The sequence below is a fragment of the Pseudochaenichthys georgianus genome, chromosome 14 (assembly GCF_902827115.2).
Source record: "Pseudochaenichthys georgianus chromosome 14, fPseGeo1.2, whole genome shotgun sequence".
Lineage (NCBI taxonomy): Eukaryota > Metazoa > Chordata > Actinopteri > Perciformes > Channichthyidae > Pseudochaenichthys > Pseudochaenichthys georgianus.
Window position 1 is genome coordinate 18,061,217 of NC_047516.1, and position 11,984 is coordinate 18,073,200.

General features: G+C 39.6%; 1 protein-coding gene across 1 annotated transcript; it reads right to left on the minus strand.

Annotated features, from left to right (window-relative positions):
- Window positions 1-1,314: 1,314 nt before the first annotated feature.
- Window positions 1,315-10,238, minus strand: gabrr3a (gamma-aminobutyric acid type A receptor subunit rho3a). The gene is made up of 9 exons (XM_034099477.1): window positions 9,860-10,238; window positions 8,909-9,021; window positions 5,773-5,840; window positions 5,465-5,688; window positions 4,491-4,573; window positions 3,779-3,916; window positions 2,874-3,026; window positions 2,024-2,217; window positions 1,315-1,914 (listed from the first exon to the last, which is right to left on the minus strand). The coding sequence occupies exons 1-9, from the start codon at window positions 9,994-9,996 to the stop codon at window positions 1,609-1,611; spliced, it is 1,416 nt and encodes a 471-aa protein (XP_033955368.1). The 5' UTR covers window positions 9,997-10,238; the 3' UTR covers window positions 1,315-1,608.
- Window positions 10,239-11,984: the final 1,746 nt, after the last annotated feature.

Sequence of the window (11,984 nt, forward strand, 5' to 3'; positions counted from 1 at the left end):
TTAAAATAGTGGCACATTTTAGCATCTTTCAGCTCATTGTTTCGTTTTCTAGGGCTGCACCTTAACTGTGTTTGTTCACCGCCACAGCAGCGGAGCAAAGATAAATAATGCCTTGTGGCTAAGACTGACACATTGTCGTCAAATTGATATTAATGAATGTCTACGGCTAAAGTACACAGATATTATTATCATAGGGACAACCTCAAATAGGATGAAAAGAGGTGTAGCAAGAGGAGATTGCATTATTCCTCTCAGGAAAGGTTATTTCAGTCGATCTTCATTTTCTGTTAAAGCTGCTAACACTGGAACTCAATCCCAGCTACAATCAGAGAACATAATACATTCCGTGTATTTAAATCCCAATTAAATAGTTGGTAAGGAATCAGCTCTGTCAACACTGATACAATCTTCTGCACCTTACAACCCACTGTCTGTCTGCACTGCCTGTGCTTTAACCTGTTCTTTTTCATAATATGTATGTTTTGTTTTATTGTTTTTTTATTAACATTTCCAGTATTGTATGTTGCATGTTTTTATTGATTGTATTTACTCGTTATTTTAAATGACATTTTGTCTCATTAGGGTGACTTACTAAATCTGTCCGGTTACTACAGATGAAAAATAGCATCTTGGCTAACTCTGGCACTAAATGAAAAGGAATGTTGATTAATGTGCACTGTCCCTGTTAACCCTTAGATGCACGAGTGACTGGATCCTACTCTTCCATATTGGGTCAAAAAGGACCCGTATTAGAATAATATGTGTTTTTATGCCATTTTTGTCATTTTGGTTAAGAAAAATCACTTGTATAATATTTAGTATTATATTTTGGTTCACACTAGAAATATTTTATATTACATTTTTCACTATTTATAATTTTAGATATTTCTTTTACATTTTGAAAAAAACCGTTTTCCCATAGGATTCCATAGAAAAGGCATGCGGGTCATTTTTGACCCACTTATGGAAGCTTGGGGTTGAAATACAAAAACTACAATGTAAAATGTAAATAAAATGTAAATAAAAAATTTGAATGGCATGATATCCAAAACATGTTTTTTGAGGAATAGCTGGAATATGAAATGATAACACATTTTTAATTACAAAGATACTTCAAGAAAACCACCTCACCGAGTCAAAAAAGACCCACTTATGCATCTAAGGGTTAAATAAATAAATAACATAAGAAAAAACTAAGTAAAATAAAGCAAAGTAAATATTTGTCAGAATTATATTTTTAAACTTGACACACAACATCCATTTATTTTTCAAGACAATGTACAGTTATTATACTTTAAGATGTTCTGTGTCTAATCAAGAAATAAAATAGAACACATTTGTTTAAATAAAAGTATGTTTCTTATAAAACAGGCATGCGAGAAAAAAATATAAACATCAGCAAAAATAGCCAGCCATTCAATGCAACAGCTGATCCCAGATGTTTTCCATGTAGACAACGACATCATGCACGATATCATCAGCAGACAGACTTGAGGTCGAGTCCCATAGCAGAGTATTGTTAATCAGTTTATTGCAGCCTGTTGGTGTTAAACTGTATTGTGGTGGAAATAGTCTTAAATAAATAGTTTCCTCTGATGCATTGGTGATTTACGATGCATACATACTCCAGTAAATGATGTTGAAGAGCAGGTAAGCCAGGGGGAAGATGACTCTGGAGTAGGAGTCGATCATGTAGCTGTTGCTCATGATGAAGCTGAGGTTTTGTAGTAAAGGGTGCTTGCGGCGTAGCCTCGTTCCCTGGGTGGGTCCGGAGACGGTAGAGTTTCGAGACTGCGTGTTCCTCTCTGTGTTTGAGGTGCTGGTTGTGTCTGGAAAAGGAGTCAGGTCGATGTCATTGTCATGGAAACAGCCATCAAACGCCATAGCCTGGTTGGCGTCGTAGGAGTCTGGGATCTGCAGAGACGAAAGCAGACGAGGAGAGTTAGTCTGTCCAGATGGTATTTATTTGGTATTATTTATTTATTTAACAAGATATTCTAGGCCACAAACAGCTGAATATGACCTTTGCCTTCCTGAGCCTCTTCATCTCCTCCACGGTAGTGAAGTAGTTGACAGCAGCGTACTCGATGACAGACAGGAAGACAAACAGGAAGCTGGCCCACAGGTAGATGTCTACGGCCTTGACGTAAGACACCTGTGGCATAGAGGCTGAGACACCGGTGATGATGGTGGACATCGTCAGGACCGTGGTGATGCCTGCATACAAAGGAGCAATTAAAAGATGTATCCCTATCCACAATATAATTATCAAATCCTCATATTAGAAACACCACACCAGTACTCAATAGGCATAAAACAAACCGAAGTTGCATTATAAATATTCTCCGTGGCAATTGTTAGTCTTTTAATATCTGTATAACTACAATAATTGAGTCTTTTATCCGAACACTACAAGTCATTTTAGTGACTTGAAGCTGCAAACTGTTGCTTAAAGCCGAAGAAAAACATACTGATGTTTAACAACATTACTACGTCAAGTCATACCTACGAGTGATTGATAAAACATTTCAAATGCTTTATTTACTATTTATGACCAGGTCTTGGCATGTAGTTTACATTATCAGATTGACTTGGGTTAAAGACTATTGTCATAATATCTGCCTCTTGAATTCACCATTGTTTTTTCATTTTTAGCAATTAAGTGTTCCCCCTATTTTCTATTGTTGTGCTAAAATAAGCTAAACAGTGCTCTTATCTCTCCATAAGAAATTAGAAAAGCTAAATACCTAAATTGTTAAGCATTTCTTATAAGTAAAACTGATGATTTTGGATAAAAATACAAGTTAAATTGTATTTGTTGAATACATCTGTCAACATGTGTTAAAGGTCAAATGAAGACGTAGTCTCAGTACCCAGAGAGACACGGGCAGGTACAGCCCTCCTGTCTATCCAGAAAGACACCCAGGACAGCATCACCATGAGCATGGTGGGAAAGTATGTCTGAAGCATGAAGAAGAAGATGTGCCTCCTGAGAAGGAAGTTTATGTAGAGCCGATTGTACCAACCTGAAACAGACAAACGGACAGAAAGTGGAGGTGGGGTAGAGAGTGGGTAGCATGGCATAATAACGGTGAGAAGCAGCAGAAAACTCTGGAAAATGTTGCAAAAAAACATGGAAAATAAAGTAAAAGTTGTGAATGTAAGAAAGTACTAGATGGATCTACAGGGAGAACCTAGACCTCAGTTGGCAAAGTGATTATTTTCTGTCTAGAGCTGCAGTTATATAACAAGCTCTTAGAGCGGAAAGGTCCCCACAAGATTACTTCACACATTTTATGTGGCCGGCAAGAGCTTGCAAAGAATATAATACGTTGCCCATAAACTACATGTCGCACAATGCATCTCATTGTGTGACATGCGCACTGAAGAGACCTGTGCTTTCAGATGTAGTTAATTATGAAGTTATTACCCTATCTGATAATAATCCAATACAGAGGCAATAATGTAATATAATACATTATTTTATATATATATTATATATTTATATAGTCTTAAAGTTACAACCCGCCCTTTTGAGTGCAACAATAATGCTGATATCTTCCGCGATGACATTGAGTTTGACACCCCTGATTTAGGTAGAAGAGGAAAGGTCATGCATGAATTTGAGGTGATAAACTCATTAAAAAATATCATACTCTTCAGCATCATTTAAAAAACAGTAACAGCTCTGGTGGCTTATTTAGATTGACTTTTTTGTTTGTGTTTGTTCAAAGCAGGTACAATTCAGAGGGGCCCTCGCGGCTCTGAGCTCACATACCAGTGCTGCTGTAGAAGGCGAGCCCGAAGGAAGGCTGGAAATCTTCAACAAAAAACTGAGAAAGCACGATCTCGTCAGTCCTTAAAGAATCGTTCCCATTCTTCCAGTACAGCATCAGGTCGTTTTCATTGTAAGCATCTTTAAGAGAGGAGAGAGGGGGGTCAACATTTTGATGTTGCCAGAAGAGTCATGGATCCGAGGAGAGGAAAGATTGCACAGAAAGGGTCTCTCCTGTGAGATCAGGATCCATGCTTCATCCATGAAATAATTTAAGACAGATAAAGAGAAATGGAAGCAGGCCAGAATAACAAAAGATTCCCAACATGGAAATGAATCCCAAGTTCAGGGATTCAGAAAAACAGAATCCCCAGTAAGTCCTTCATTAGAAGAGCAGACTTTTATAATGGGCAGAGATAGAGCTGAATGAGGATTATGATATATTTACTCAGTGCAAAGAGAAGATGGCGGGGGTTACCGTGCGTTTGTGAAGCTTGGCTACTGCTTCGTGTAATTTAGTGAGCTCAGCCGTATCACTAACCGATGCTTTTTGAATTAAAAACCAGTGTGTCAAAAGTTATGTAACATGTTATTCAGCAAAACATGCCAAGCAAGCATTGCAAAAAAAATTAACATAAATCCTCAGGAAAACCGATTTAAATTCCCTATCAAGCATTAACAACAGGAAATGTTCCAACTGTAGTTTGGTACTTACAGCTCTCCAGCTCCAGAGAGCAATTCTGTGTGTCCAGAGGGAAACTACTGAAGTCCATGGAGCAAAGCGCAGTCACCGTGATCCTGAAACACAGCTTACACCCTCATAAATCAAGCAAGATGTCAGAAAGTGTATACAACAATATCACTGGACTGATGTTAACATACGGCGGTGGAGAGGGACATTAAATGATGCATTCATGCACTAACTCTCTCTCAGAGGCCGCTGGCGCTACAATCTGTCGGGATGACGCCATATTGACGACTTCTGTGGCTGAAATGGATATGATGAATGTCGTCTGAAAGCTTCTTATATTTATTTCAGGCGATGCCCATTAAACCCCGCAGTAACAGTCCACTGGATTGTTTCATATCTTGGTTGACGTCCTTTTTTAGATTTTTTTTTTATTATTTAAGGCGAAACCCTTCAGTGTAATGCACTGCGCAATTCTGGGCTGCTTTGTTTCCATAGACTGGTGGAATGAAAACAACCAAAACACACCTTAAGGTATTCATTTCACTTTGTCTTTATTGATCTGTAGATTTCCTCTAATTTCCTCTAATATTTACAAAATAAAACAAAAAAAAGAACCTGAATTGAATTACCGGACTATATGCAAATGATTCAATCATAACTCCTTAAATTAGATCTATATGCGCAGGTACACTTAAAGCTGGACAATGAAAGCTTTGGATGTGCAGTTGAATTCAATTGCAATAATACACATCGCATACTGCAAGCTAATGTGACAAGACATTTAAAAAATATTGAGGACCATTATGGTGTCCTTAAAAGTGACAACAACAACAACAACAACAACAACAACAACAACAAAAGCATACCATTATCCTGCAATTACCCTCTTTTGGCCACAGTGGGCCCTGTTGCTGATCAGTAAAAGTTTGTCTCACTTCAAACATTCATTTTTATCTCTTAATGAGTAACAAAATATTAACAAAACATATTTTTATTACCTGACGCTGTAGAGAATATTGCCATCAGGAAAAACCCTCAACATGATGTTCTCCATGGTTGTGTCGTGGATAAAAGAACGCTTAGAGTGGACGAAGAACACGTCAGGAACCCAAATCTTCTTCACAAGACGTGCGTCGAAGGTACGACTCTTATTGCTGCTGGAGGGGAATGCCAGGCGGTCGTCCTGCCAGTAATGCCTCAGGTACAACGTCATGGTGAAGTCCTGAAAACAAAACAACCCTGATGTTCAGATGAGAAAAGGAAACACTGTTCCTAGACTAAGTGCATATATCCTATTAGCACGTACCATGTTTACTTCAGATATACCGTCAATGCTCTCCACCTGAACATCAATGCCGACAGGAATAGCAGAACCTACAAAAGGTCAAACGCAGTGGATCAGCTTTTCAGCAACAGTAACACGCCGTCCATGAATCACACATCTGCCAGGGATTATTTAAGTGTAAATCCCACATCGTGACATATACAGTACGACATAAACTAGATTTGACGGAATACAAAGACAAACAGTTGGATTAGAGCGATGCCCTGGCTAGTTCTTAAGCATGAGTTTAGAGATGCCTTGAGACCGTTCAGATTTAAATCACAAGATTCTGTCTCACCAGAAACTGCATAAATATCCCTTGTGTTACTCATAACAGACTACCAGAAAATCATTCAGTTTATGCTCTTTAACTTTCTTTTCAATATGAGTCTTAAGCCTGTCCCATGATGCACCAACAAGACAAACAATCACTGTCATACAAATCCTATTAGGGGGTATTTTAGTTCACATGACTTGATAAACCTAAACTGGGAAAATATGTCAAATGGGTTCAGAGCCAGGAAACAAACTAAGGATGTGTTCTCCTCTACGAGCATGTGTTGCCAGCCCATTATTGAACAGCGCAACAAAGAGGATCTACTTTGATTGTGAGCGCATATGCCGGCGGCAGTCTGCATTGATAAACCCAAACATCTACTTAAACAACTGAAATGTTTCAACGCCATGTACCCATTGTGTACCCATCTAAATATTCTATATGGTGTATAGTTGGACCTTATCCCTCATCGCCCAGTCACACTATAAACTTATGATGTGTACTAAACATACCGTTCCCTCTGTGCCATTATCTAATGAAGGTAAGCCATCAGTCTACGATTACATTGGAGTAGTGGAGTGGGAGAGATTATATCAGGCAGGTAGGGTCCTGGAGGTAAAGACCTGCTCATTTTTTTAATGTTATGTCACTGAATATTGCTAAAAACAGCATATTCATTCAGAATCGGTAGGCAAGAGGTGTTTAAACATTTCTGTTTGCAGTCCAATTGGTATCGAGCGAACACATTAGAGCACGCTTTGGTTGTACGCAGCTAAAAGGCTGTGCAGAGAGCAAAAGTGAAACGCAGTAGCCGTAATGCAATGCTGCAACCCTATCATTTGATGTCAGTTTAGCTTTTCTTTGGCTTAAAATGAACTAGGAAAAGGCTGCTGGGGAATCAAATATGTTGTAAACGCTGTCTCTCAACTCTAACTCCATTGTCACGACTTTAGTTGCAATTTGAAACATCAGCGTTGCATGAAACGGAAAGTAATGGTTACTGGCCAAACCTTTAAAATATGTTAAAGACAGACTGTCTTTAAAACTGTTTTCTGATGAGAAAATGTAATGTTTGACAAAAGGTATTCAGAAAGCAACATGTGTATTTACTGATGTGCATCAAGAACTACAATGAGAGGAACTCATACAGTTCACAAGTGTACCAGAAGAGAACCATACCAAACACATACTGATACACCAGACATACAGGTTTTTACTGAACAGTGAACACTAATTTCAAACCAGCCACACAATGCTAGTTTTGTAAGACCTTATTGTTTGCAAAGAAAACAGGTCATAAGAGTCAACACATGCAGGAAGTCTGTACAGTCTAGTGGTCAGAGGACAACACCTCGGCAATGAAGGCCTTTAATTAAAGGTCCCATGTCATGGCCATTTCCACTGATCATAATTCCATTGTTGAGGTCTACTAGAATACATTTATATTGTGCAATTTTCCAAACTCACATTGGTTTCTCAAACAGCATCTCTGTAAACTACGTGTATTCACTGAATTTCACTCTCTGCCTTTAACGGCTCGTTGTAGCTCCAATAGCTCCAGCCCCCACCCTCCCTGTGAGCACAGTGTGCTCTGATTGGTCGGGACGTTGTGAATCGTGCTAAACTCTGTGGAGGTGTTGTTTCCTTGTTTAGCGATACACAGCGAAACACAGGCAAACTCATCCTGAGCACACACAAAGTCACAGCCGAAGTAAAAACAATAAGTGTGGCTTGATATTGAGTAAGAAAAAGGTTGATAAATGCTGTGAGAATGGGTCTGCAGAGAGAATTTCGCCGCGATCCCAACTGTCTGTTATCAGCCTGCAGCCAGGGAGGAGAGTCCAGCAGAGCTGCATGCACTGAGTGTGTGTGTGTGTGTGAGGAAGTCCGTGGATTGGTCAATTTGGACCAATCAGCGGGGGCTTAACGTAACGGCTCCGCGGACGTAGCGTAACGGCTCCACGGATTGGTCCATTTCGTTCCGGGTACGTGCTTACGTAATCTCGTACCTGGAAGAATCAAATGGACAGTGACGTATCTCCAACGAGGCGTTTTGGGGAGGTATTTTCTGTTTTAGAGTTTTACTCCCTACATGGTGTACTTTGAGGGTTTTGACTCTGCACACCGTTTACATGCATAAAAACCTTCATAACACACAAGGGGACGGGTACTAACCGGAAAAGCATGACATAGGACCTTTAAAATAGCTGCTCGTAAATGTCAAGAAAGAGTCACTTGTTGGACTCAGAGACGACTGTTATTTTGTGCGTCTGATTAAAAAAAAAAACGTAAACACATCCACTGAAAGGATTAAGACAGCCACCCAATGCTTTGCAGAAAAAAACAGACCGTTTCTGAAGCACCAGAGCATTTTCTTTTCAGATAAAGTTTGTTTTTTATTATTCATTGTTTATGTATAGTTAAAATCAAAACTAAATCCTCACCCGGCTACGAGGCACATAAAGAACACAAAGATTGTCGTGTACAGTCTTTGAATCGGTGATACAAATAATACATTTCTAGTTTTAAATTCTAATAATTATGCAACACGAAAATGTCATATAACATTAGGCTTTTCTTCCCGTCCTCCACAGAATTAGTACACAGATTATTTTATCTGTAGCCTACTAGGCTGTCTGTCATCGTCTCACACAGCAGACAATCTAGGTCACCAGTGGTTTTTGTGGTTGGCGTAACAGCAGCACAGTAACCTACTTAAACCTCCCTGAGTTGCCAGGAGAGCACATGTTACGAACATTTATTTAAAAAAGAGAAAGAATATTTGAATAAATATATATTCAGGCTTTCTGTGAATAGATAGTTTTGATTTGTGTTTCTTACCTCCAAAGCCAGGCCGCATTGCAAAGTCATGATCTTCAATCCGAAGCAGCTGCTCGGATTTAATTAGCAGCGACTTGGTGCTGTCCAGCTTTTTGAGTTTAAGATCAACTCGTCTGAAAAGCAAAGAGAACAAATGACAGATTAATGTAGAAACTCCTTCTCTGACACGTACGCATAATTGAAGCAGAACTGACATCAGGTCGAGGGAGTTAGTGATGGTTAATTGGACTTTAGCACTCTGATTACAACCCAAGGCTTTGGTCTAGAGGAAATTAGAAGTTCCATAACTGTTCGCACATAACTGGGTTGGAGACATCGTTTTGCCCTTTCTTGTGTCTTATAGGTTCACCTTGCAACTTTTATTTATTCAAAATGCACATCTGTTTTTACTGTCTTCCTAGAAATCCTTGTGATTTTTCAGATTTTCACTGCTGTACTAAGCACTTTATGCTGCATAAATCTTATAAAAAAATACCTGTTCAGTCTCATGCCCAGATTACCTATCACCTCACATGATAAATCACCTGCTCTTACATTTAGTTATTTATTTTAATATTCATAGCCATATATTTGATGACATTGTGAAGTGGAACACAGAGCCATACAATTATATAGGTCGACATTTCAAACAGTAAAAGCAGCTCCAAATATTCATTCAACAATGTTCCTGGTAAATAATTGTGTGTATGAGAAATCGTGTATGTGAATGTAGGGGATTACTTTAGTCGTTGTTATTGTTGGTTTGTGTTTTTTGTCATTCTTTTTTCTCTTTGTACATACAGTCAGTACAGACCATTGTCTCATTTGTATAAATATATTTTGCTTTCCCAATTCTAAATGACAAACATTACTTATGCATTGTCGAAACGCAATAAAAAGATTTTTGATCAGAAAAGCAGCTCCACGATTACAAAGCAAAGAATCACAAGGAGAAATCACACTTTAGCTCACCCTCCATGCTTCTGCTTGGTGCTCTCTCCAATGTGCTCCTTGTGTCTCCTCTTTTTTGCTGAGTGGCTGCTGTTGTGGGTGAGGGGCCACAGCCAGGCCAAGCACATCAGTCTGAAGGCCAGGAGGGCCAGTCTCATGGTTAGGCTGGTGCTGGAGAGACGAGAGGAACCCAAACGTTCCTCCCGCTGCGTCAGTGTCTCGCCCAGGGAATGCCACAGCTGTCCCTGTCCTCTACTGGCACTTCCATGACCCAGCAGCACTCATTCTGTCCCGCCACGCACACACGCATCTTGATTATCCTGCTGTTTCATCTCCTCTAACACGGTGAACATCGGCCAGATATCCAGCGCTTAGCTCCAAGTCACAGGAATCTCCCTGGTTGCATTTGCTGTCCACTGTGCCATCCCTCTGCTGACGTCTGCTGACACAACATGTAACTCCCCGCTGTCCCCACCCTCTGATTTAAAACCAAATATCAATTTATTCCTATAATGACAAAGGAATACCATTAATTCCTCTCTCTAATCTTCTTATCTGTGGTTGGTGAAATCTTTCAGTAACCTACAAACTGGAGGCAGCAGTGGGCGGGGATAAGGATAACACAACCAGCGGTTTCATCATCATTCTGAGCAGATACAAATAAAAAGCCTGCAGCCTACTTTTATACATTGCAGGATTTTCCCTCAGTACACAGTTCGATGGTTGGAGGACGGATCCTATCCAAGGCAGATGCGAGCATATGTCTCGACAACATCAGCAAACATTGCAGCAGAGACAATTCACAGCAGTGGATACGCTTACTTAACGGAGGTTTTGAGCTGTTTCCGCCCAGCTAAATACAAGGAAAAAGGGATTACAGATAGTGTTAGAACAAATGACCCTATGCATTCAGCTCATTAACTTAGACAAGAAAGATTTCAGATACACATTGTTTGCAAAAAGTGTATTGACATGTTACTTAAATGTCCAAAAATGGCAACAAAAAAAGCAATGTTTAACAACACAGTAAAACTCAATCTAGTTCATCTACAAAAAACAATATACTAGTATTATATATCTATATATATATATATAGATATATACCATTATCTCTATTTTGACTTCTGAAATCTGATAAAAACCGATAATAGTTTTTCTATTATTCTGTCCAAGCCCAAAACTACCGGTAGTCAAAAATGTTTAGGATTATGTTGTTTTAAACATCAATCAATCAATGTTTATTTATATAGCCCAATATCACAAATGTTACATTTGTCTCAATGGACTTCACAGTGTGTACAGAATATCAGTATGACAATACAACACCCTCTGTCCTTAGACCCTCTGTCCTTAGACCCTCACATCGTACAAGGAAAAACTTCCGGAGAAAACCCACAGTTTAAAGGGAAAAATGGGAGAAACCTCGGGGAGAGCAACAGAGGAGGGATCCCTCTCCCAGGACGGACAGACGTGCAATAGATGCCGTGTGTAAATTGAAAAGATAATACATTTGCAACATAGGTAGTCCAAATGTTTGGAAGTGCATGTGTGTATAATGGGAAGATGAATCCACGAGGATATCCATCCAGGACCGATGATCCAGGACCACAGCCACGACTCAAGATCCAGCGCTCGCGATCCAGGACACAGGACCGCAGGATCATCCATGACTCCGGATCCCAGCGTATATAGACACCAAAAAGAAAGACATTTGTGGAAGCTGGGTTAATCGGAACATGAGAGTACACAGGTACAGACAAAGAGAAGGAAGAAGTAAGATGTCCCCCGACAAACTAAGCCTATGTCAGCAAAACTAGGGGCTGAATCTAATCAGCCCTAACTATAAGCTTTATCAAAAAGGAAGGTCTTAAGCGCACTCTTAAAAACGGATATTTTGTCTGCCGCCCGAACACAAACTGGAAGCTGATTCCACAAATGTGGAGCTTGATAAGAAAAGGCTCTGGCTCCCATTGTACTTTTAGAGACTAGAACAACCAACAACCCTGCATTCTTGGAACGCAATGCCCTAGTAGGACAGTAGGGTATAATGAGTTATTTAAGGTAAGATGGTGCCTGCCCATTAAGGGCTTTGTAGGTGAGAAGAAGAATTTTAAATTCTATCCTGTGATCTATAGGGAGCCAGTGT

Coding starts and splice junctions, on each gene's coding strand:
- gabrr3a (XM_034099477.1), bottom strand. CDS start 9,996: ATGAGACTGGCCCTCCTGGCCTTCAGACTGATGTGCTTGGCCTGGCTG. Junction 5,841..8,908: donor AATGCGGCCTGGCTTTGGAG/GTAAGAAACACA, acceptor GACCTTTTGTAG/GTTCTGCTATTCCTGTCGGC. Junction 1,915..2,023: donor AGAGGCTCAGGAAGGCAAAG/GTCATATTCAGC, acceptor TCGTCTCTGCAG/ATCCCAGACTCCTACGACGC.